The sequence below is a fragment of the Pan paniscus genome, chromosome 7, assembly GCF_029289425.2.
Source record: "Pan paniscus chromosome 7, NHGRI_mPanPan1-v2.0_pri, whole genome shotgun sequence".
Lineage (NCBI taxonomy): Eukaryota > Metazoa > Chordata > Mammalia > Primates > Hominidae > Pan > Pan paniscus.
Window position 1 is genome coordinate 116903769 of NC_073256.2, and position 27260 is coordinate 116931028.

A 27260-nucleotide genomic window follows, 5' to 3' on the forward strand; every position below is an offset into this window, starting at 1 on the left:
TGTTTGCTTAGTATATATTTTTGCATATGTTGACTCTTTCTGTGCCCTAAAGTTTTAGGTGTGCCTCATAAAAAACAGAATATTAATTGATTTATTAAATGCAATCTGACAGTTCTTATCTTTTAATGGGAGAGTTTAAATTATTTATATTTATGCTGATTATTATGTTTGGATTTTTATTTGTATCTTCTTCTTAGGTGCTTTCTACTTGCCCAACTTTGGTTTTTCATTTCTGACATTCTAATTTTTATTTATTTGGAAGTTATGTGTTCCATATCTGTTATTTTAGTGGCTACTCTGGCTATGTTAACATGTGTACTTAACAGAAGTCTGAAGTTAATATCTTTTTCTTCTTCTTCAACAATACAAGAAACTTAGAACATTTTATCTTAAATTATCTGGTCCCCTTATTTATATATTATTATCCAGTGTCTTATTTTTGGCCTGTTTTCTCATCACAATTTAGACATCATTATTATTAATTTAAACATAATATATGTTTAGACTTAGTCATATATTTACCAATGTCTTCCTTATGATTATTTCTTGGGATACTTTGGGCTGCCTGGATTTAGGGCTTGGTATTTTTCAAAAATTGTGGAATAATTATAAGATATTATCTCTTCAAATATTGCCTCCTCCTTGTTCTGTCTATTACCTCCCTCAAGCTTTAATTAAGCATTTTTTAAACTTTCTCTCTCTATTCTCCATGAATCTTAACCTTCTTTCTTTTATAGTATTTCCTTGTCTCTTTGGATTAAATTCTGGATTTCATTGGACCTTTCTTTTAATTCACTATCACTTTAGCTGGGCTTAATCTGCTTGAGTTTTATTTTTTTTCTCATTTGTAGTTCTACATGGTTCTTTTTAAAGTCTTGTTCCCTGCTCATATTTTGAAGATGCTTTTTTACTTTTTAAATAATTATTTTATATTTTATGTTTGCTAGTCTGTCCATTGTTACTGCTGTTGTGTGAATTGTGAATTTTGTCTGTGAGTGTCTCATTTCACTTGGAACCTGATCTGTGGAAGTTCTTTGAGTTGAAATTGATTTCATCCCAAGAGATTGTGCTTTTACTTTTGCCTTTACATGTCATCTGGCAGCACTGTCTACCTGGAGCAAGACTGTCCAGACTGAATTTCTGTTCATACCATATTTGAGACTCAAACTTCCAAGTCCTGGCTCATGACTGCAAAATCTTGGAACATTGCTTTTTAGTTTGAGTTTTGTGGGTTGGTTGGTTTTTATTTTGTTTTTTTTTTCTCCTTTACCCATTAGTAAGGTAAAGACAGGTAAGTTGATAAATTACCTTGTCCATTTCTACATGAGCATAAGGAGAACTGTTGCTTTAAAAAATATATTTTGAAATATAGATTCATAAAGAATTACAAAAAATATTTGGAGAAGTCCTGTGTGCACTTTACCCAGTTTCCCTCAATGGAAATGTCTTGTATAACTATAGTACAATATCAAGACCGGGAAGTTGACATTAGTACAATCAATACACAGTTGTATTCAGATTCTGCCAGTTTTACATGCACTTAGTTGTGTTAATGTATATAGTGCTCTATGTAATTTTGTCACATGTAGATTCATGTAACCACCATCACAATCAAGATACAGAACTGTCCTATCACCACAGAGGTCCGTAGAAGGGCTGTTTCTAATTCACCCTTTCACTACTGGTGACCCTTGGTGATCTCAGCTTTATGTGAATTGTCTTCTATTAAATAGATTCATCATTTGCGTGAGCCCTGAGCTTCATCTCCTCCTGTGCAGTTAACAGAGCAGAAAATCAGTATCTGCAGGATTTAGCAGAAAACCTTAGAGTAAAAGCCAGCTTTGGCAGGTGCTTATTTATCATGGTTCCTGGTTTCACATTATTTGGGAGACTTCCCAGCTTCTGTTATTCTGTTATTGGTGTTGGCTCCAGGATGTGTCTGAAAAAATACTTTAGATTTGTTAAAGCAATTTGTTATGAGAGCCAGGAGGTTCATTCAGAGTTTCTAATATGCCATATTCAGAAATAGGTGATACTAGAAATGTTAAGGAACATTTATCTTTATCGTTTTCGTTGCAGTTCATTCATAAAGTGGATTTTGTTTTATCTTGACACTTGTGCATCTATGATTAGTTGGTGATTTAAATATGCTGTTCATTCAGAATCATGTAAGATAATATACTTCCATAATAGTCATAAAATCTACAAGGTACTTTATGAATAGTTTTTCAATTACACATATATTTTATTTATCTTTATAATAGTCATATAAAAATAGCTAAAGCACAGAGAAGTTAAATAATTTCTGCAAGCTCATGATCATTGGAAAGTCTGAGACTAAAACTCACATAAATCAGCTGCTTATCCTACTTTCCCCAACTGAGATTTGGAAGGTTTTGCAATTAACTTTTAAGTTGGATTTATATACTCAAATATTATAAATTACTCTGAATTTTTTCAAATCAAGTATGTCACATATATGTCAATATATCAAATATATAGTTTAATTTTAAAAGCAAGCAATAAGAAAAAATATAGAAATACTAATCCTAATCCCTAAAAGTTTGAAATTTGAAAATTACCATTTTTGGAAGTATCTGGCTATCACTCAAAATGGAAAGTATTTTTGCATAGGGAAGAAGAACCTGTGGGAAATAATTGATAAATGATGGCAGGAGAAACATAGCTTAATTTAAGTCCAAAAAAAAAAAAATGGGAAATTTCAAGCCTAAAAGCAATGAAAAACTCTGATGAAACTTGGTGTTTTTGTGATTGTAATCTTGTTAATTATACAGTTTTTCCATGTATCAAGGGAAATAGGAAATCGGTTGTTTACGTTGGGATTAGGTTGATTTGTCTTTTAATATAGCACTAATTTTGTTTTCATTTTTTTTCCTTCAAAGGTATTCTTAAAGTATTTTAGTTCACCTTAAAAATATGTTTAGGGAGTTTATTTAAAATGTAGAGAGCAATGGCTGTTTTAAAATAGGTAAAAGTAATGTTTATATGGTGAGTAATAATCTAGGGAAATAGGTTAGGCCATCAACTGCCTCAGATATTTGATGGCTATCAGAATTTATGTGGCCCTGATTCAAAAGTTTAGTCTTTTAAAGACTATGTGCTCTTATTGCTGTGTACAGATAGGTTCTCCGCCTGAGATTTGTAAAGATTTATGTCAGTACAAATCAGTGAATTGAAACAGCATTTACCTGTTGCTAGATAGTATAGATAGTTCCTGACCTCAAGAAATGTGTGGTATATTTGGGAAGACTGATAAGTCAATGTGGTATTATTATATTTACAAGCATAGAGAGACCCTAAGAACAGAGATTTGGGAAGGGGGAGTTTGGAGGAAGGGTGATCAGGAAAAGCTTCATAAAAACAGAGTTAGCTGAGCTGGGCCTTTTAAGAATTAATAAAATTACACCAATATTTAAATGAAACTAGAACATTCTTCTACAGAGAGACTCTCAAAATGCCTCTCCTTCATACCCCCACTGTCATTCATTCCTTTTCTCTTTACCTTAAGGCAAATTAAAAGGATTAATGGCCCACTTATGAGCCCTATTTCTAATGCAGTTCTTGAGTTTGTATAAAATTTTAGTTCACCTTTCCTGTAATTTTTCTAAGTTAGAAAGGAGAAAACACAGATCCAGCTCCTACCTTAGGAATCATGAGAATTATCCTCAGTTTCTCTGGCTCCTGCTTTGGCTTGTTGACCAGTGGCTATTTGTTCCCCTTTTCCCCTGTTCATAACTCTTTCTGACATCTCACTAGCTGAGCCACTTGCTTATTCCACTCAGGTCTGCTCCTTGCTTCTCTCTTCACTTGAATTAATTAATGTCAGCCCTCACCTTGCCTGGCCCAGTCCTGAGCAGCTGGCCCAGACACCCGTTGTCTTGAGTCTGAGCAGTCATTCACTGTCCATTATCATTTAACCAGCCTCTGGGAGTGCTTGTTCTGACCTCCACACCTTCTTAGTCAACCAAGGCATAAACTGAATCAGATTTTGCCTTTTTCTATACTTTTCACGCTAGGACCCCCATCACCTCCCAATAATAAGTTTCGTTAGTGTTCAACTGATGTAATTAACTTAATTGTATTTTTTTCTAATGTCTGTAATTGAAGCTTTTAAAAATATTTCTACTAGTAAGGCTATTTTTATTCTCTTTGTTATTTCAACTTTTCTTCTGATAAAAACTTTTATGGGGGCCAAATACTATTTTTTCTTTTGATCATCTACTTTAAAACTTTTCTGAACCAACAAAACTTAACATAAGAAAAAAGCACCAAATTCAGGCAGACTTAAGTTTTCTCTGGCTCTCAAACTTTGTGCTTCCCACCCTACCTTATTGCCTTGCTATTTTACTCTAAAACCTTCATGAAAATTTTTATGTATTTACTTTCTTTAATTTAACTTTACAGATTATTTTATTCATTTACTTAGCAGTGGACCCAATAGGATCAACGTTGTATGTTCCAACTCTATATAGGGCAGTAAACCTCACTGTTATTCTACATCAGAAAGCTTGTCATTTCTCAACAACTACATTTGGGTTATATAAAGAATGAAGAGCAAGGGTTGAAGGGGTGAAATAGATTAAGAAGGCTCCATTACCTTTCCTAACAAGAAATCAAAGCTCAGAAGAAAGTAGACGATTAGCAAGGGAAAGGGTTTTGAGTAAAAAACAAAAAACAAACAAACAAAAAACCCTGTATTTGTGTTGTAGTTTTGTCCCATACTAGTTTTGTAACTTTAGCTGTCTTTCAAACTCTGTGAATTATTTTCTCATTGGTAAAAATGGACATAAAATAGAACCTCAGAGCATCTCAGGGATTGAAATCATGTATGTGAGAGTAATTAGAAAAAGAGTAACGTGCCAGGAATAACATAATAAATCATTATAGTGTAGATTACTGTAAGTGATAAGTTTTGGATATGTTTTCAAGTCATAATATGTACTAACTTTCTGAAACCTTTTTCATAGATGTGCCCCAGTTTATTCATTAGTAATCCAAAGGAAAAAAATGGTATTGACATTATGTTAGTGAACAAAATAAACATAGAATGGTTATTTTATCTGTTTTCTTGTTTTTATTTTTGTTTTTTTTCACTGCCTTTACAGGAGAGCCTTGAACTTAGGAATTCTTCGAGATCCTGGATCAGAAATCGAAGACAGACAATACCAAATAGATCTGCAGTCCATCAATATTGGTACTGCACAGTGGGATCAACTAAAACCAGAGAAGGAAAGTGTCTCAGGAGGGGTGGTAACAGAGACTGAAAGGAATTCTCAAAATCCAGCCCTTGAGTGGAATATGGCCAGCAGGTAGGAAATGATTGAGAAACTTTCTACTCTTTCTAATACTTCATTGCCAGAATAGTTGGTGATACAATCTTTAGCATGTCCAACCAACCTAAGTATTTTGGTATTGCTTCTGCTTTTCATTATAAACATAAAAAATATTTTGTAATTGTAGCTGATGATTTGGCATGGAAACCTGCTAGTCCTACCAGTGTTACACTGAAATTATTACAAATTTAGGATTATGTTAGCATAGAAAAAAAAAAGCTTACTATTTATTGAAAGAATCTACTTCAGGCTAAAGGATACACATTTTCTCTTAAAATATATTGTATTGGGGGTCAATTGTTTGATGTTTAGACTCTCCTTTTTGCTTATAATAACAAGAAAAATTAATGAATACTCTGCAAAGTTATGTTTAAGTTAGAGTGTGGGGAAAAACAAGAGTTTCTGGCTCTAGGGTTTTTTCCATCCACTTTAACTAAAAGCAACTATGTTGATAGATCTTTTTTAATTTTTTTTATTTCAATAGTTTTTTGGGTACAGGTAGTTTTGGGTTACATGTATAAGTTATTTAGGGGTGATTTCTGGGATCTTGGTATACCCATCACCTGAGTAGTATACACTGAGTCCAATATGTAGTCTTTTATCCCTCACTCCCCTTCCTCACCACCCCCACCCCTGAGTCCCCAAAGTCCATTATATCATTCTTATGACTTTGCATTCTCATAGCTTAGCTCCCACTTATAAGTGAGAATATATGATACTTGGTTTTCCATTCCTGAGTTACTTCCCTTAGAATAATGGCCACCAGTTCCATCTAAGTTGCTGCAAAAGACATTATTTCATTCTTTTTTATGGCTGAGTAGTAGACCATGGTGTATATATACCACATTTTCTTTATCAACTCATTGGTTGACGGGCACTTCGATTGTTTACACCTCTTTACAATTGCGACTTGTGCTGCTATTAACATGTGTGTGCATGTGTCTTTTTCATATAATGACTTATTTTCCTTTGAAAAGATACCTAGTGGTGAGACTGCTGGATTGAATGGTAGTTCTACTTTTAGTTCTTTAAGAAATCTCGTAGAGAACATTTTTAAAGGAAGTAGTCCTGAATGTGTACTCTTAACGATTTATAGTCACTGCCGCCTTTCCCAGGCTACTTGTGGTTCTCATCGGAGAAATAGGTAGAATCATTTGCTAGAAAGGCGGTATTAGGCATTAAAGCTACATACCTTTATATTGTAACACTAGAGGTCTTTATGATTTTAAGAAAGTATTAATTATTTTTCTTCTGCTTTTCTCTTTATAAAATAGAATCAGTAATACCTGTTGCTTGTAACATACCATGGTGGTTTATTGATTGAATTTCTTGAAAACATCCTCTGAAGACTTCATTGTATGCCTTTTGCAATTCTGATTGCTTAGGTTCTGCCCTTTACTACCAAAACTACATTTGTCCATGTCTTGGCAATAATAATAGCAGCAACATTAATAATGGATTATGCAACGCGTATCACTTTACCCAATTTATTTAACTTAATTTTCACAATAATGCTACCAGGTAATAACTGTTATTTTCCCTAATTATACATGAAGAAACTAAGGCCTACAAAAGATAAATAATGTATCAAAAACCAAACAGTAAAATATAGTTTGTACTCCTTAGGTCTTTATATGTGATCTTCTCTGTACCTGTAACTGTCATAACCCACCCTCTTCACTTGCCTAGCTCCTATCATTTAGCAAGCCTCAGAGTAGACATCATGTTTTCTTTTTATTATTATTATTATTATACTTTTAAGTTCTAGGGTACATGCGCACAACGTGCAGGTTTCTTACATATGAATACATGTGCCATGTTGGTGTGCTGCACCCATTAACTCATCATTTACGTTAGGTATTTCTCCTAATGCTATCTCTCCCCCCTACCCCCACCCCACAACAGGCCCCAGTATGTGATGCTCCCCACCCTGTGTCCAAGTGTTCTCATTGTTCAATTCCCACCTATGAGTGAGAACATGTGGTGTTTGGTTTTCTGTCCTTGCAATACTTTGCTCACAATGATGGTTTCCAGCTTCATCCATGTCCCTACAAAGGACGTGAACTCATCCTTTTTTATGGCTGCATAGTATTCCGTGGGGTATATGTGCCACATTTTCTTAATCCAGTCTATCATTGATGGACATTTGGGTTGGTTCCAAGTCTTTGCTATTGTGAATAGTGCCACAATAAACATACATGTGCATGTGTCTTTATAGCAGCATGATTTATAATCCTTTGGGTATATACCCAGTAATGGGATGGCTGGATCAAATGGTATTTCTAGTTCTAGATCCTTGAGGAATTGCCACACTGTCTTCCACAATGGTTGAACTAATTTACAGTCCCACCAACAGTGTAAAAGTGTTCCTATTTCTCCATATCCACTCCAGCACCTGTTGTTTCCTGACTTTTTAATGATTGCCATTCTAACTGGTGTGAGATGGTATCTTATTTTGGTTTTGATTTGCATTTCTCTGATGGCCAGTGATGAGCATTTTTCGTGTGTCTGTTGGCTGCATAAATGTCTTCTTTTGAAAAGTGTCTGTTCATATCCTTCACCCACTTTTTGATGGGGTTATTTGATTTTTTGTTGTAAATTTGTTTAAGTTCTTTGTAGATTCTGGATATTAGGCCTTTGTCAGATAGATAGATTGCAAAAATTTTCTCCCATTCTGTAGGTTGCCTCTTCACTCTGATGGTAGTTTCTTTTGCTGTGCAGAAGCTCTTTAGTTTAATTAGATCCCATTTGTCCATTTTGGCTTTTGTTGCCATTGCTTTTGGTGTTTTAGTCATGAAGTCCTTGCCCATGCCTGTGTCCTGAATGGTATTGCCTAGGTTTTCTTCTAGGGTTTTTATGGTTTTAGGTCTAACATTTAAGTCTTTAATCCATCTTGAATTAATTTTTGTATAAGGTGTAAGGAAGGGATTGAGTTTCAGCTTTCTATATATGGCTAGCCAGTTTTCCCAGCACCATTTATTATATAGGAAATCCTTTCCCCATTTCTTGTTTTTGTCAGGTTTGTCAAAGATCAGATGGTTGTAGATATGCGGCATTATTTCTGAGGGCTCTATTCTGTTCCATTGGTCTATATCTCTGTTTTGGTACCAGTACCATGCTGTTTTGGTTACTGTAGCCGTGTAGTATAGTTTGAAGTCAGGTAGTGTGATGCCTCCAGCTTTGTTCTTTTTGCTTAGGATTGACTTGGCAATGTGGGCTCTTTTTTGGTTCCATATGAACTTTAAAGTAGTTTTTTCCAATTCTGTGAAGAAAGTCATTGGTAGCTTGATGGGGATGGCATTGAATCTATAAATTACCTTGGGCAGTATGGCCATTTTCATGATATTGATTCTTCCTATCTGTGAGCATGGAATATTCTTCCATTTGTTTGTGTCCTCTTTTCTTTCATTGAGCAGTCGTCTGTAGTTCTCCTTAAAGAGGTCCTTCGCATCCCTTGTAAGTTGTATTCCTAGGTATTTTATTCTCTTTGAAGCAATTGTGAATGGGAGTTCACTCATGATTTGGCTCTCTGTTTGTTATTGGTGAATAGGAATGCTTGTGATTTTTACACATTGATTTTGTATCCTGAGATTTTACTGAAGTTGCTTATCAGCTTAAGGAGATTTTGGGCTGAGACGATGGGGTTTTCTAAATATAAAATCATGGTAGACATGTTTTCTAGGAAGCCTTCCCTGAGCCTGTCAGAAGACCAAGTTAAGTCTCATTTGTGTGTGCTCCTATCACATCACTTAACATATTTTATTCTAATTACTTATATAACTACCTCTGGGTCCTGAGGACAGAGATCATCGCCATCATGTTCATTGATTTATCCCTAGAACATAGCACTGCCGTATATAAAATGTATTATTGTAGTCCTTCACTGACAAGTGATTGAATGTGCCCCTGAGAAGGGGTGTAAATTTGGTTGAAGAAGCACATACAGCCAGCCAGGGTAAATTTCAGAGAGGAATGCAATAATGGAGTCATCAGCATGCAACTTGCATGGCAGCTGGGAAGTGAATATTTTCATCATAAAGGAGAATCTTGGTGGCACACCACAGCATCAACTACACTAATCATAACCTCTAAATATCACATGATAGCATCCAGCTTCAAGCCTTCCTATTCCTTATCTTTACACAGTTTTCAGATTTAGGAGGTGCCAGCTTATAAAAGTCACAGGTTATTGTGTCTTAAAAATCACAAATTCTATCATAACAAAGAACATGAGCCTTATTTTTCTAGGAAATTTATGGCCACCTAGCCTTAGTTGTATCTCTCCTATTTGTTTTTTAATTCATTTAACTTATGGTTTGTGTATGTGTGTATGTGTTTTAATAATTTATGGAGATAAATTCACATAACATAAAATTAACCATTTAAGGTGAACATTTAGTGGCATTTAGTACATTTACAATATTGAGCAACTACCACCTCTGTCTAGTTCCAAAACATTTTCTTCACCCCAAAGTAAAATCCGTTGCCTGGTAGGCAGTTTGTCTCTATCTTTCTCCCTCTTTCCAGTTCCTAGCAACCACCAATCTGCCTCTAAATTCACCAATCTGGATTTATCATGTCTGTATGAATTTATGTATTCTGGAGATTTTATATAAATAGAATCATATGATATGTGACCTTTTATATCTGGCCTCTTTCACTTAGCATACTGTTTTGTATATTCATCCAAATTGTAGCATATATCAGTACTTCATTCTTTTTATAGCCGAATAATATTCCACTGTGTGTATGTGAGTGATCTATGATTTATAATGGGTCAATTTAAGATTTTTCAACTTTATGATGATGCAAAAATAATAATGCATTCAGTAGAAACTGTACTTTGCATACCTGTACAGCCATTCCGGTTTTCACTTTCAGTACAGTATTCAATAACTACATGAGATATTCAGTGTTTTGGTATAAGCTAGGCTTTCTGTTAGATGATTTTGCCCAACCAAGGCCAATGTAAGTGTTCTGAACACATTTAAGATAGGCTAGGTTAAGCTATGATGTTTGATTGGTTAAGTGTATTAAATACATTCTTGACTTATGATGCATTCAACTTACAATGAGTTTGTCAGGTTATAACCCCATTATGAGTTGAGGATCATCTGTACACTACAATTTGTCTATCCATTTATCCACTGATGGACATTTGAGCTGTTTCTGCTTTTTGGCTACTGTGAATAATGTTGCTATGGATATTGCTGTACAAGTACCTGTTTGAGTACCTGTTTTCACATATTTGGGTATACACCTAGAAGTGGAATTACAGGGTCATATGGCAATTTTATATTCAGCTTTTTGAGAAACTGCCAAACTCTTTTCAACCATAAAATGGCTGAACCATTTTGTATTCCCACCAGCAATGTTTGAGGGTTTGTTTCTCCACATTCTTACTAATACTCACTTTTCTTTCTTTCTTTTGTTTTGTTTGTTTGTTTTTTGGTAAGCTAACACATCATCCTACTGGGTGTGAGGTGGTACATCGTTGTGGTTTTCACTTACATCTCTATAATGATTAATAAACTTGAGCAGCTTTTTGTGTGCTTGTTGGCTGTTTGTGTATTTTCTTTGGAGAAAAGCTTATTTGTCTTTTGCCCCCCCCCCATCCCCACCCCACACTTTTTTGAGACAGAGTCTTGCTTTGTCACCCAGGTTGGAGTGCAGTGGTATGATCTCAGCCCACTGTAACCTCTGCCTCCTGGGTTCAACCCATTTTCCTGCCTCATCCTCCCAAGTACCTGGGACGACAGGCACCTGCCACTGTGCCCTGCCAATTTTTGTATTTTTAGTAGAGATGGAGTTTCCCCAGGTTGGCCAGGCTGGCCTCGAACTTCTAACCTCAAGCGATCCACCAGCCTTAGCCTCCCAAAGTTCTGGGATTACCAGTGTGAGCCACCGCACCTGGCCTTTTGGCTGTTTTTTAATTGAGTTGCTTGACTTCTTGTTGATGAGTTGTAAGAGTTCTTTATTTATTCTAGATGCTATACCCTTATCAGATATATGATTTAGAAATTTTTTTATAATGGAATTTTTTTGTTTATGGTATGAGGTAAAGGTCCAATTTCATTTTTTAACATATGGGTTTCCGGTTGTGCTGTCATCATTTACTAAAGATACTAGTCTTTCCCCATTGAATGATCCTGTCACCCTCATCAAAAATTGACAGAGACTTTTGATGGCTGTGTGTGGTCAAAAATTAACAGAATTTTGATGGCTCATGCTTGTAATCCTAACATTTTGAGAGGCCAAAGCGGGAGGATCGCTTGAAGCCAGGAGTTTAAGATCAGCCTAGGCAACATAGTGAGACCTTGTCTCAACAACAACAACACAATTTTTTTAATTAGCAGGGCATGGTAGCATGCACCTATGGTCCTAGCTTCTCTTGAGGCTGAAGCAGGAGGATCAGTTAAGCCCAGGAGTTCAAGGCTGCATTGCACTATGATCATGTCACTTCACCTCCATCCTCGTCAACAGAGCAAAACCCTGTCTCAAATAAATAAATGAGTAATAAAAAACAAAGACTTTTGAATGTCTAGTGTATGCCATCAAAGGTCTTTTACACTGGAGAAACAAAATGAAATAATTTCTAATATTATTCTAGTATATGTCCTGTAAGAAGTTCAGCATCCAATCAAAGAAACAGACTTGCTATTTAACTATTAGAATGCAGTGTGAAGAATGCTATGATAGACAAATATAGCATAGTTAGGCTTACAGAAGAAACACATCCAGATCAAGATAAATATATTCCACATACATAGGAGATCTTAGACACAGGCACATAAGCAAAAAGATAAATTAATGCAAAGTTGACATAGGTACAAAGTAGTCAATCATTCATTTCTCTTTTTAAAAGAAAAAAAAGAGAAATGAATGATTGAGTCTATCGGTGGGGTTTCAGAGAAGGTTTCACAGAGTGCATGGCTTCTGAACTTGTTTCCACAGAGTATGGGTGCCTGCAGAGTAGAGGGAGCATTCTGAAGAAGGAAGCAGTAGATCCAGAGGCTAGAAGTATGAAAGTGTGGCATGTTTTATCCGGCACATAATGTCATGCTTGGCACATAACAGATACCAAATAAAGGCTAACTTAATAAATGACAGAGTGATGATTAAGTAGGGCCAACTAATCAAGAGACTGAATGTGAATGTTTATGAAAGATATTCATTCAAATAAAAACAGAAAATTTTCGATCTGTTGTAGCTTAGTTCTGATGATTAATCTTGACAGATGTATAAATAGGACCTTAATATAATTCTGTTTCTGAATAGGTAATATAGATGAAATTCAAAAGATATAATGAAGAGTAATGTGTTTACTTCCCTGACCAATATTAAATGGCAACCTTTATAATGATTTTCATTCATTCCTCTGGGTACATTACTCAAATTTTGTCTTTAATTGTGATGTGCTTCTATGTGTATGTTGTAGGGAGTGGGGAGTAGGGAAGTTAAGTGTAGAGAATCATCAGATTTTAAAACTTGAAGATCTTCTGTTCCTAAAACCTTGATTTTTTTTTATTCCAAAGGAATATATCATGGTTTAATTAAGGCAGCAGAACCAATAGAGTATTACAGAGTAAGAGATTCATTTTAGGCATAAAATCTTACCCAGTTGTAGAAAAAGCTGAGAAGTAAAGGTCCAGAAGAGGGAGTTGAAGGATCAAAGTCACAACCAACCCTCCTGAAGCACTTGACCTGGTTAAAAACTTTGGAGCTTTCAAGAACCTGGGAAACATCCAGCAGCACATCCAACTGGTGGACTGAAACCACCAGAGAGCTGGTAGACATTAATGGGAGGCTGTGGCCTCTGCATCTGGGGTAAGGCCGGGAGGCTGGAGTTGCTGTTGTTCAGCAGGGTCAAGAGTCAGGAAGAAGAAGTGATCACAGAGACAGGAAAAGTGAGAACAAGCCAGAATCTGCCAGCACCTTTCCGTTGGTCTTTCACTGCATTTAAAACATGAAGACTTGCAAAGAATATTGGCTATTATTTCCCTCCATCTTCCAAATGTTGTTAAGGTTCCTCTTTTGCAAAACTCTAAACTCTGAATTATTCTTAGGAAGTTGTTATAAAACAAAAACTACAGTAAACTAAATTTGAAGTGGTTCTTTGGCTTGTCCAGTGTCACAAAAAATAGAGCTATGTGTAGAACCTTGGTTTCCTTCCTCTTACTAGTCAACTACTTTTCTTCTGCTCAAGGCTCAGACCTCGTAGGCTTGTGCTAAAGTCCATTGTTAGCTAATCACTTTCTTTTTCTTTTTCTCTTAGCAACCATTTTTGCTACATCTGGGTTTATTTTATAATCTGAGGAAATGTACTGATGTCTGCCATGTGCAGTTTGCACATTCAAGTGACTTGCTGCTTTATATGGATACTAGTGCTTTAGGGGGAGGTGGAAAGTTTATCTTATGATTACCTGAAAGTGCCACTAAGTCTTAATTCTCCAAGTTAATATTGATATAATTTTCTCATGTATAATATTTAAAGATATAATTCTAATAGACTTTGCAAAAGTACACTTAAAAGTAAATAATTTTGTTTTTATCATAATACTTTTATTTCTTCCTATCTCTGACTTGATTTTGTTAGGTAATTTATCTTTTAAACTTCATTGTCAGAGAAATAGTTACAGCATATTTGTTTGTTAAAATATTTTTATATACACATAATAAATTACATGTAATACTCTGTGGGCTTTTTTTTTTTTACACATAAAGAATTTTAAAAATTGTTGTTACTATGTTTGCTTAGCAAGCTGACTTTGAATCTGACATGACATATTCCTAAAGTTCATCAGTCTTATACTTCTCAGGATTGGTAACATTGAATATGGGGAACTATGGCTATGTGTAGGCATTAAAATTCCTAAACCATATATTTCTAGCTTTATTTCTGAGAGATTACGACTATTCTCTGTGTCCTTAGATCTCTTTTATTTTTATTTTTGAGACTATTCCCCAAATGTTCACACCGCACAGGACCCCCAGCATAGTTTGATTAGTGATTAATCAAACATGAGATTTTTTCCAGAATTGCATCTGGAATTGTAGATAGGAATATGGAAAGAAAGAAGTTTTCTTTGTTTTAAATTTTCAACCTGAAAAACATCACTTTTATCTTACTAATTTGTGAGGACGTCAAGCTAAGACCTAAGCAAAATTTGGGCACAGTGGCTCATGCTGGGTACAGTGGTCTCTCACTACTTTGGGAGGCCAAATCTAATTCTCATACTTTGTAGGTTAATGCCTAGATTGACCTAAACCTACTTGAATGATATGATTTTATAATTTCCTTAAACCTTACCATGCCTTTACATGAAAAATGTGAATTTTTCTTCCTGCCTAAAAAGTTCCTGGAAAGTGAGTGGGAAGGCAAAAGGATTCATGTTACAACAGGAGGCAGCAGTTGGTTTTTCATGCTTAGCAGCCAGCAGATATCTTCTTCCTTACATGTTGGCTGAGAGTGTCCTGTGGCAATATAAAAAGATGGTGTAGATATAACAGGACAGATATCCTGTCTTGCCTGGTCTTACTCTTCTTTATATCTTAGTGTAGTTACTGACTGATATAGTAGGCACTAAAAAATAAGAAAATGTTTAAATTGTATATAATTATCATGGTAGCATACGATAAAATTTTAAAATCTTCTATATTTTCAATTACTTTACAGTCATCTTACAGCTAAGATGGATGGATACATAATGCCTTGATTCATTGAAACCCAACTGACCAAAGCCCTAAATAGCCAGTTTCCCTCCTATGGTGTTTTCTTCTTCTTTTTTTTTTTTTTTTTTGAGATGGAGTCTCACTCTGTCACTCAGGCTGGAGTGTAGTGGTGCAGTCTCAGCTCACTGCAGTCTCCGCCTCCTGGGTTCAAGCAATTCTCCTGCCTCTCAGCCTCCTGAGTAGCTGGAATTACAGGCATGTGCCGCCACGCCCAGCTAATTTTTGTATTTTTAGTAGAGACGGGGTTCCACCATGTTGGCCAGGCTGGTCTTGAACTCCTGACCTCAGGTGATCCACCAGCCTTGGCCTCCCAAAGTAGTGAGAGGCCACTGTGCCCAGCGTGAGCCACTGTGCCCAGCCATGGTGTTTTCTTTTTAAGAGAAGGGGCCAAACAGGATTATATCAAGAATGTATTTTAAAAGCATTTGTACAACATGTAACTTTTATACATTATCCTGTGTAATTCTGTGCGCACTATAACTGGTACAACAGTACATACTATTGAAGTTTACTGGTTTATTTATGAATGACAGGGTCTCCCTGTGTCACTTATAGTTCACTGTGTCGTGATCATAGTTCACTGTAACCTCCAACTCCTGGGCTCTAACGATCCTCCTGCCTCATCCTCCCAAAGCACTGGATTATAGGTGTGAGCCACTGTACCCAGCCATATTATTGAAGCTTTAAAAATGAAATTTAAAAAATCTCCTGACCTTCTCTCCCTTAGTATATTCCTATCTAAATCCTCAACACAGTTTCTAATGTTCTCTTCTCTGAGAAACATTCAGCAATACCCCTAGTCGCTCCCTCTTCCATGAAGTTTTTTTTTAAGCTTTTCCTTTGAAAAGTTCTAACAAGTAAAATTAGATGACCAGCAGTTCCAGGTTATAGATATAAACAACTGGAATCAGAGCTATTATCCATTGGACATCTCAGTAAAATTGAATTAAGTTAATATTTTAATTTAGTATGCTCATAAAACTGTCTTCTAGGTATTGTAATAAATAGACGTAGCACTTGTGATCTCCATTACAAATATATTAACCTTTGTTTTGTTCTTTTGTTTTGGCAGGAAAGTTTTTGTTGGTGTTTTTTTTTTTTCAAGAATGAGAATATTTTATTTTAACATTATTTAATTTTGCCGAACTAAATTTATACTGATACTTTCTTTAAATGTACCTTAAAAATCATCATTTCAAGCTGTAGTTCTTGTAGCATTGTGCACAAGATGCTGTATATGTCTTTATAGATTAATTCTTTATGTATGTTCAGCACCTTGAGATAAAAGATTAGGTCCCCTATTGAGTATTTCCACACCACTCTGTACTTTCCTTATTATTACACTTATCATACCTTATGATTACTTTGTTTAGTTATCTTTCCTGCTAAACTGAATTCCATGAGAAACAGCATTATGTATCCATTTTTGCCATTGTTGTTTCAGCACCTAGCAAAGGACCTGGCACCATAGGGAGCCCTCAATCCATGTTTCTCAATTTCAGAGTAATAAATGCTATGAAAATAATATAACTGAGTAATATAATAAGAGTAATTGGGAAATTTCCTTAGATTGGAGCTCAGGGAAGGCCCCTTCTAATACCTGAATGACAAAAATGAGCTATCTGTTCAAATACACCTGGAGTGTTTCTGCTGAGAGTGTTTTAGGAAGAGCAAAGACACTCGAGTAGGAACAAGTTGAGCACGTTTAAGGGATCATGCCTGGCTGGGAGGAAAGAAGTAATAGCAGAGGAGTTTTAGGGAGAAAAGGGCTAAATAATGAATGATTTTGTAAGTCAGAGGGAGTTTGAATTTTATTTTAATTGCATTTGAAAGTCATTGGATAGTGCTCTTGTTGAAAAAAAAGCCTCTAAATGGATATATACCGATAACTATTATTATTATTATTATTATTTTTTTGAGACGGAGTCTTGCTCTGTCACCCAGGCTGGAGTGCAGTGGTGCAATCTCGTCTCACTGCAGCCTCTGCCTCCCGGGTTCAAGCGATTCTCTTGCCTCAGCCTCCGAAGTAGCTGGGACTACAGGCCCACGCCACCACGCCTGGCTAACTTTTGTATTTTTTGTAGAGATGGGGTTTTACCATGTTGGCCAGACTGATCTTGAACTCCAGGCCTCAGGCAATCCACCCACCTCGGCCTCCCAAAGTGCTAGTATTACAGGTATGAGTCACCATGCCTGGCCAACTATTTCATTTTTTAAGTTCCTATAGGATTTAAATTATTTATCTTTATGCCTCCCATTAATATAAACAGAAGAATATCTAGGAATAGGTTTATGTAACACATAATTTTCCAGGTAGCAGATTGTTTATAATAAATGTTTGGGAATGTTACTGTTTTCATATTTAGGAATAACTACTGTAAGAGATGGTCTCAGGTGATTACCACAAGTTTTTTTTTTTGTTTTTTTGTTTTTTTTTTTGAGATGGAGTCTTGCTCTATCGCCCAGGCTGGAGCGCAGTGGCGCAATTTTGGCTCACTGCAAGCTCTGTCTCCCGGGTTCACGCCATTCTCCTGCCTCAGCCTCCCGAGTAGCTGGGACTACAGGCGCCCGCCACCACGCCCGGCTAATTTTTTTGTTGTTGTTGTATTTTTAGTAGAGACGGGGTCTCACCATGTTAGCCAGGATGGTCTCGATCTCCTGACCTCGTGATCCGCCTGCCTCGGCCTCCCAAAGTGCTGGGATTACAGGTGTGAGCCACCACGCCTGGCCGATTACCACAAGTTTTAAGTATCTTCTGCTCTAGCATCTTCCATCTAAAGTTCAGCCATAATGACATACTAAAAAAATCTTTATGTTGCATAAGAATTGCTCTGTGCACCAGCCTGGGCAGCATGGCGAAACCCCGTCTCTACAAAAAATACAAAAATTAGCCAGGTGTGCAGTCCACACACTTATAGCCCTAACTACTTAGGAGGCTGAGGTACTGGGATGACTTGAGCCCAGGAGGCAGAGGTTGCAGTGAGCCAAGATCATGCCACTCCACTCTAGCCTGGGTGACAAAGACAGAGGGAGACCCTTTCTCATACACAAAAGGGAAAAAAAAAGAAAAAAGAATTGCTCTGTGCACACAGACCATGTAGCATTTCTTATTCTGACTTTTTTGGTGGAATATTTTGGGAACCTTCGTACCACTTTTCCTACTTCTGGTCTTTCATAATATGCAGTTTTTGAAGTGTGATTCTTAAACTCCTTTAGTATTTCCCACAAAGGCATACCAAAATGTATGACAGATGGGCAGAGGAACCTTAGTGTAAATATTCTGAGTCCAAGAAAGATGACCACAGCCTTTCTGACACATGTGTTTTCTTGAGTGCATGTGGCATACACCTGTGCCTTCTTGCTTAGTAACAATTTCAGAGAACTATACTTTTTTTTTGTTTACAATCTATACCTCCCAAAGCTTACTAGAACAGCTTTTGCCAACTCACATGATTATTTTTCTGTTATTTGCTTAGAACCTTAAAATAGTCAATGTTTTGTTATTTTCATCGAGGGTTTAATAAATTTCTATGGACATAATCCTCTATATTACTACATGATAGGTACAGATAATTATACCATTTCTTTGTTTATGTGGACAATATAGACATACATTAAACCATTGTTTTATTGGAGTATCAGCGAATTATTGATTCTACAGCTCCTGTAACCCTATGTGCCTTCAAATGCTGTAATCTGTTTTCTCCAGCTGAATTTAATATCTTTTCATCATCATGGGTGATGAGCAGTTTCACCAAGATATGTCTGCTTGTGGATTTCCTTGTATTTGTCTGAACCAGGACACACTGTGCTTCCTGAGTCTATGAATTCTTATATTTCATCATTTCTGGGAAAATCCTCAGCTATTTTTTCTTTAGTATTTTCTCTTTTCCTTTCTTTCTGTTCTCTCATTTTGGAATTCTAGTTATATATGTTGGACTCATCTCTCCATGTCTCTTCGTTTTCCTTTTAAACTTTGCATTTTAAAATTTATTTTAGTACATTCTGGAATTTTCTCAAATCTATATTCTAGTCTTAAGCTATACCTAAATGCTATTTATCCCACCTATTATGTCTTTAACTTTAGTAACTGTATTTTTTATTTTTGGAAATTCTCTTTGGTTGTTTTTCAAACCTGATTTGCCCTTTTTAATAGTGCCTTGCTTTTTTTCTTATTTTTTTTTAATTTATTTTTTATTATACTTTAAGTTTTAGGGTACATGTGCACATTGTGCAGGTTAGTTACATATGTATACATGTGCCATGCTGGTGCGCTGCACCCACTAACTCGTCATCTAGCATTAGGTATATCTCCCAATGCTATCCCTCCCCCCTCCCCCCTCCCCACCACAGTCCCCAGAGTATGGTATTCCCCTTCCTGTGTCCATGTGATCTCATTGTTCAATTCCCACCTATGAGTGAGAATATGCGGTGTTTGGTTTTTTGTTCTTGCAATAGTTTACTGAGAATGATGGTTTCCAATTTCATCCATGTCCCTACAAAGGATATGAACTCATCATTTTTTATGGCTGCATAGTATTCCATGGTGTATATGTGCCACATTTTCTTAATCCAGTTTATCATTGTTGGACATTTGGGTTGGTTCCAAGTCTTTGCTATTGTGAATAATGCCACAATAAACATACGTGTGCATGTGTCTTTATAGCAGCATGATTTATAGTCATTTGGGTATATACCCAGTAATGGGATGGCTGGGTCAAATGGTATTTCTAGTTCTAGATCCCTGAGGAATCGCCACACTGACTTCCACAGTGGTTGAACTAGTTTACAGTCCCACCAACAGTGTAAAAGTGTTCCTATTTCTCCACATCCTCTCCAGCACCTGTTGTTTCCTGACTTTTGAATGATTGCCATTCTAACTGGTGTGAGATGATATCTCATAGTGGTTTTGATTTGCATTTCTCTGATGGCCAGTGATGATGAGCATTTTTTCATGTGTTTTTTGGCTGCACAAATGTCTTCCTTTGAGAAGTGCCTGTTCATGTCCTTCGCCCACTTTTTGATGGGGTTGTTTGTTTTTTTCTTGTAAATTTGTTGGAGTTCACTGTAGATTCTGGATATTAGCCCTTTGTCAGATGAGTAGGTTGCGAAAATTTTCTCCCATGTTGTAGGTTGCCTATTCACTCCGATGGTAGTTTCTTTTGCTGTGCAGAAGCTCTTTAGTTTAATTAGATCCCATTTGTCAATTTTGGCTTTTGTTGCCATTGCTTTTGGTGTTTTGGACATGAAGTCCTTGCCCACGCCTATGTCCTGAATGGTAATGCCTAGGTTTTCTTCTAGGGTTTTTATGGTTTTAGGTCTAACGTTTAAATCATTAATCCATCTTGAATTGATTTTTGTATAAGGTGTAAGAGAGGGATCCAGTTTCAGCTTTCTACATATGGCTAGCCAGTTTTCCCAGCACCATTTATTAAATAGGGAATCCTTTCCCCATTGCTTGTTTTTCTCAGGTTTGTCAAAGATCAGATAGTTGTAGGTAAGCAGCGTTATTTCTGAGGGCTCTGTTCTGTTCCATTGATCTATATTTCTGTTTTGGTACCAGTACCATGCTGTTTTGGTTACTGTAGCCTTGTAGTATAGTTTGAAGTCAGGTAGTGTGATGCCTCCAGCTTTGTTCTTTTGGCTTAGGATTGACTTGGCGATGCGGGCTCTCTTTTGGTTCCATATGAACTTTAAAGTAGTTTTTTCCAATTCTGTGAAGAAAGTCATTGGTAGCTTGATGGGGATGGCATTGAATCTGTAAATTACCTTGGGCAGTATGGCCATTTTCACGATATTGATTCTTCCTACCCATGAGCATGCAATGTTCTTCCATTTGTTTGTATCCTCTTTTATTTCCTTGAGCAGTGGTTTGTAGTTCTCCTTGAAGAGGTGCTTCACATCCCTTGTAAGTTGGATTCCTAGGTATTTTATTCTCTTTGAAGCAATTGTGAATGGGAGTTCACTCATGATTTGGCTCTCTGTTTGTCTGTTGTTGGTGTATAAGAATGCTTGTGATTTTTGTACATTGATTTTGTATCCTGAGACTTTGCTGAAGTTGCTTATCAGCTTAAGGAGATTTTGGGCTGAGACAATGGGGTTTTCTAGATAAACAATCATGTCATCTGCAAACAGGGACAATTTGACTTCCTCTTTTCCTAATTGAATACCCTTTATTTCCTTCTCCTGCCTGATTGCCCTGGCCAGAACTTCCAACACTATGTTGAATAGGAGCGGTGAGAGAGGGCATCCCTGTGTTGTGCCAGTTTTCAAAGGGAATGCTTCCAGTTTTTGCCCATTCAGTATGATATTGGCTGTGGGTTTGTCATAGATAGCTCTTATTATTTTGAAATATGTCCCATCAATACCTAATTTATTGAGAGTTTTTAGCATGAAGGGTTGTTGAATTTTGTCAAAGGCTTTTTCTGCATCTATTGAGATAATCATGTGGTTTTTGTCTTTGGCTCTGTTTATATGCTGGATTACATTTATTGATTTGCGTATGTTGAACCAGCCTTGCATCCCAGGGATGAAGCCCACTTGATCATGGTGGATAAGCTTTTTGATGTGCTGCTGGATTCGGTTTGCCAGTATTTTATTGAGGATTTTTGCATCAATGTTCATCAAGGATATTGGTCTAAAATTCTCTTTATTGGTTGTGTCTCTGCCAGGCTTTGGTATCAGAATGATGCTGGCCTCATAAAATGAGTTAGGGAGGATTCCCTCTTTTTCTATTGATTGGAATAGTTTCAGAAGGAATGGTACCAGTTCCTCCTTGTACCTCTGGTAGAATTCGGCTGTGAATCCATCTGGTCCTGGACTCTTTTTGGTTGGTAAACTATTGATTATTGCCACAATTTCAGCTCCTGTTATTGGTCTATTCAGAGATTCAACTTCTTCCTGGTTTAGTCTTGGGAGAGTGTATGTGTCGAGGAATGTATCCATTTCTTCTAGATTTTCTAGTTTATTTGCGTAGAGGTGTTTGTAGTATTCTCTGATGGTAGTTTGTATTTCTGTGGGATCGGTGGTGATATCCCCTTTATCATTTTTTATTGCGTCTATTTGATTCTTCTCTCTTTTTTTCTTTATTAGTCTTGCTAGCGGTCTATCAATTTTGTTGATCCTTTCAAAAAACCAGCTCCTGGATTCATTAATTTTTTGAAGGGTTTTTTGTGTCTCTATTTCCTTCAGTTCTGCTCTGATTTTAGTTATTTCTTGCCTTCTGCTAGCTTTTGAATGTGTTTGCTCTTGCTTTTCTAGTTCTTTTAATTGTGATGTTAGGGTGTCAATTTTGGATCTTTCCTGCTTTCTCTTGTGGGCATTTAGTGCTATAAATTTCCCTCTGCACACTGCTTTGAATGCGTCCCAGAGATTCTGGTATGTTGTGTCTTTGTTCTCGTTGGTTTCAAAGAACATCTTTATTTCTGCCTTCATTTCGTTATGTACCCAGCAGTCATTCAGGAGCAGGTTGTTCAGTTTCCATGTAGTTGAGCGGCTTTGAGTGAGATTCTTAATCCTGAGTTCTAGTTTGATTGCACTGTGGTCTGAGAGATAGTTTGTTATTTCTGTTCTTTTACATTTGCTGAGGAGAGCTTTACTTCCAACTATGTGGTCAATTTTGGAATAGGTGTGGTGTGGTGCTGAAAAAAATGTATATTCTGTTGATTTGGGGTGGAGAGTTCTGTAGATGTCTATTAGGTCCGCTTGGTGCAGAGCTGAGTTCAATTCCTGGGTATCCTTGTTGACTTTCTGTCTCGTTGATCTGTCTAATGTTGACAGTGGGGTGTTAAAGTCTCCCATTATTAATGTGTGGGAGTCTAAGTCTCTTTGTAGGTCACTCAGGACTTGCTTTATGAATCTGGGTGCTCCTGTATTGGGTGCATAAATATTTAGGATAGTTAGCTCCTCTTGTTGAATTGATCCCTTTACCATTATGTAATGGCCTTCTTTGTCTCTTTTGATCTTTGTTGGTTTAAAGTCTGTTTTATCAGAGACTAGGATTGCAACCCCTGCCTTTTTTTGTTTTCCATTTGCTTGGTAGATCTTCCTCCATCCTTTTATTTTGAGCCTATGTGTGTCTCTGCACGTGAGATGGGTTTCCTGAATACAGCACACTGATGGGTCTTGACTCTTTATCCAACTTGCCAGTCTGTGTCTTTTAATTGGAGAATTTAGTCCATTTACATTTAAAGTTAATATTGTTATGTGTGAATTTGATCCTGTCATTATGATGTTAGCTGGTGATTTTGCTCGTTAGTTGATGCAGTTTCTTCCTAGTCTTGATGGTCTTTACATTTTGGCATGATTTTGCAGCGGCTGGTACCGGTTTTTCCTTTCCATGTTTAGCGCTTCCTTCAGGAGCTCTTTTAGGGCAGGCCTGGTGGTGACAAAATCTCTCAGCATTTGCTTGTCTGTAAAGTATTTTATTTCTCCTTCACTTATGAAGCTTAGTTTGGCTGGATATGAAATTCTGGGTTGAAAATTCTTTTCTTTAAGAATGTTGAATATTGGCCCCCACTCTCTTCTGGCTTGTAGGGTTTCTGCCAAGAGATCCGCTGTTAGTCTGATGGGCTTCCCTTTGAGGGTAACCCGACCTTTCTGTCTGGCTGCCCTTAACATTTTTTCCTTCATTTCAACTTTGGTGAATCTGACAATTATGTGTCTTGGAGTTGCTCTTCTCGAGGAGTATCTTTGTGGCGTTCTCTGTATTTCCTGAATCTGAACGTTGGCCTGCCTTGCTAGATTGGGGAAGTTCTCCTGGATAATATCCTGCAGAGTGTTTTCCAACTTGGTTTCATTCTCCGCATCACTTTCAGGTACACCAATCAGACGTAGATTTGGTCTTTTCACATAGTCCCATATTTCTTGGAGGCTTTGCTCATTTCTTTTTATTCTTTTTTCTCTAGACTTCCCTTCTCGCTTCATTTCATTCATTTCATCTTCCATTGCTGATACCCTTTCTTCCAGTTGATCACATCGGCTCCTGAGGCTTCTGCATTCTTCACGTGGTTCTCGAGCCTTGGTTTTCAGCTCCATCAGCTCCTTTAAGCACTTCTCTGTATTGGTTATTCTAGTTATACATTCTTCTAAATTTTTTTCAAAGTTTTCAACTTCTTTGCCTTTGGTTTGAATGTCCTCCCGTAGCTCAGAGTAATTTGATCGTCTGAAGCCTTCTTCTCTCAGCTCGTCAAAATCATTCTCCATCCAGCTTTGTTCCGTTGCTGGTGAGGAACTGCGTTCCTTTGGAGGAGGAGAGGTGCTCTGCTTTTTAGAGTTTCCCGTTTTTCTGTTCTGTTTTTTCCCCATCTTTGTGGTTTTATCTACTTTTGGTCTTTGATGATGGTGATGTACAGATGGGTTTTCGGTGTGGATGTCCTTTCTGTTTGTTAGTTTTCCTTCTAACAGACAGGACCCTCAGCTGCAGGTCTGTTGGAATACCCTGCCATGTGAGGTGTCAGTGTGCCCCTGCTGGGGGGTGCCTCCCAGTTAGGCTGCTTGGGGGTCAGGGGTCAGGGACCCACTTGAGGAGGCAGTCTGCCCGTTCTCAGATCTCCAGCTGCGTGCTGGGAGAACCACTGCTCTCTTCAAAGCTGTCAGACAGGGACATTTAAGTCTGCAGAGGTTACTGCTGTCTTTTTGTTTGTCTGTGCCCTGCCCCCAGAGGTGGAGCCTACAGAGGCAGGCAGGCCTCCTTGAGCTGTGGTGGGCTCCACCCAGTTCGAGCTTCCGGGCTGCTTTGTTTACCTAAGCAAGCCTGGGCAATGGCGGGCGCCCCTCCCCCAGCCTCGCTGCCGCCTTGCAGTTTGATCTCAGACTGCTGTGCTAGCAATCAGCGAGATTCCGAGGGCATAGGACCCTCCGAGCCAGGTGTGGGATATAGTCTCGTGGTGCGCCGTTTTTTAAGCCGGTCTGAAGCGCGCAATATTCGGGTGGGAGTGACCCGAGTTTTCCAGGTGCGTCCGTCACCCCTTTCTTTGACTCGGAAAGGGAACTCCCTGACCCCTTGCGCTTCCCAGGTGAGGCAATGCCTCGCCCTGCTTCGGCTCGCGCACGGTGCGCGCACCCACTGGCCTGCGCCCACTGTCTGGCACTCCCTAGTGAGATGAACCTGGTACCTCAGATGGAAATGCAGAAATCACCGTCTTCTGCGTCGCTCACGCTGGGAGCTGTAGACCGGAGCTGTTCCTATTCGTCCATCTTGGCTCCTCCCCCCTTCTTATGTTTTTTTAATTCTGTATGTTTTTAGTAATTTTGAGCAAAATTTTTATTGTAATTTAGTATCTATTAAAATTTTATTATCAAAAGTTCTTGATAATGCTTTTGAAAATGGGATCTAATTTTCCTCTTGCTAATAAGGATTTTTATGTATATATAAAATAGTCTGTATTAGAAGCTTATCTTCAATGATCTTTTTCCTTGAGTATCCTTTTTGTCATTGAGGACATGTTTTCTAGAGAGGTTTTGCATCTGTTTCTGACAGATGCCCCAGGGTTATCAAAATTCTGGTGCTACTGCTGTATAAATAACAGAAGGGGTATTTGAGGACCACCCAGGTAATATAAGTTAGAGCCACTTAATACATGTAGGATATTTCTCATTATTTTTAATTTTCCAGGGAGATATTTGTTTTTTCAACAAGCTCTCTTGCCAAGACAGGCAAACTTTCTTATTCTTTCCTGTTTCTGATGGGTTGATGTTTTTCTGGCCCTTCAGGGGCCCCAGATCTAGGTAGGCAGCTCATTTAAAAATCCTTGCCTTATCTCAAATACCTGTTAAACTCTATTCCCTTGATTCATTAAGAGTGCTGACCCTCTCAATTTAATGACCCTAAGGTCATTAACAACCTCAGTTAATACTTTGTGTTTTAGTTCCTTCTTTTGAATTTTGAAACTTAGACTGTTATATGGTAAAATATTGACAGAATTTAATTCTTAATTGTAGTTATTCAGTGTTTCTTTTCTGTTTTTCTTTTGAATTTATTCCTGAAAATATTTGAATCTGTAAAGATTTTCAATGATTTTTAAAAATATTTACCATTACCTCAAATATTTACCAGAGATATCATAAAACTTAATACTATATACCATAAAAATAATAGTTTTATAAGACGACTGACTTATTTATATTTTGTTACTACTTCTAAGGTCAAAGGTCTTTCACATTTTGTGTTACTGATTTAATTTATCACATGATGGAGAGAAATGTATAATATGGACAAGTACCCTTTTTTTCATTGCCCTTGGTTGTTAGTGTTTGCTCTTATTTGGTTCCCTGCCAACTTTTCCATTTTAAGGTATTTTTAATACACCATATATTTTAGCACTCCCCTATGAGAGCACATCAGATGTTATATGTTTCTCACATTGGTCATTTTATGGAATTTGAGCTATTAGGCTATAATTATGACGTCTCTCAGGATCTCAACCCTTCCTCTATAGTCACAGATTTTAATACTTCTTCCTGTTACTCTCTACTCACCAGATCTCTTAATTCTTTAGAATTGACTTTCTTGAAATCCAATACTTATGTGTCATAGAACCAGATGATCCAATTTGCTTTTTTGGCAGACACCATATAGAGGTCTGCTCATTGCAAGTTTAACAAAATACCAGAGTATTCTCTGGACTACTCTGATAAAAACAAAAAATGGTGTAGAAAGACTTGAATTTTAACTAGGCTTTTTCATGAGATAATTTATGCCAATTCTCTGATTTGAACTTTAACATTTTATGATATAAGGGAATAATAAGGGCATATTTAAAAGGAATATTAAGTTAATAGCTTGAAGGGAAATTTGAGGTATGGCTTGCTAACGAAACATAAATGTATTATTAGTTGATAAAATGAAAACTAAGAATATACGCAGTGGACTTGAAGATCTATACCAGCACAAATTTTGCTTTCTCAATAATGTTTTCCAGTTTCATCTTTTACCATGTACTTCCTTTGAAATTAATAATTTTTTTTATTATTATACTTTAAGTTCTAGGGTAGATGTGCACAACGTGCAGGTTTGTTACATATGTATACATGTGCCATGTTGGTTTGCTGCACCCATTAACTCATCATTTACATTGGGTATATCTCCTAATGCTTTCCCTCCCCCAACCCCACAACAGGCCCTGCTGTGTGATGTTCCCCACCCTGTGTCCAAGTGTTCTCATTGTTCAATTC

The 27260-nt window shown here is 37.1% G+C and overlaps 1 protein-coding gene across 5 annotated transcripts in view; it reads left to right on the forward strand.

The window, feature by feature from the left end:
- The window catches only part of VPS13B (vacuolar protein sorting 13 homolog B), an 868795-nt gene that overhangs the window by 539937 nt on the left and 301598 nt on the right, over positions 1-27260 (forward strand). For all 5 annotated transcript variants that reach the window (XM_055116771.2, XM_063606452.1, XM_057303059.2 and 2 more), the window contains exon 31: positions 5127-5330. In XM_055116771.2, coding sequence (XP_054972746.2) covers positions 5127-5330 — 204 coding nt within the window. The remainder of the gene's footprint in view (positions 1-5126; positions 5331-27260) is intronic.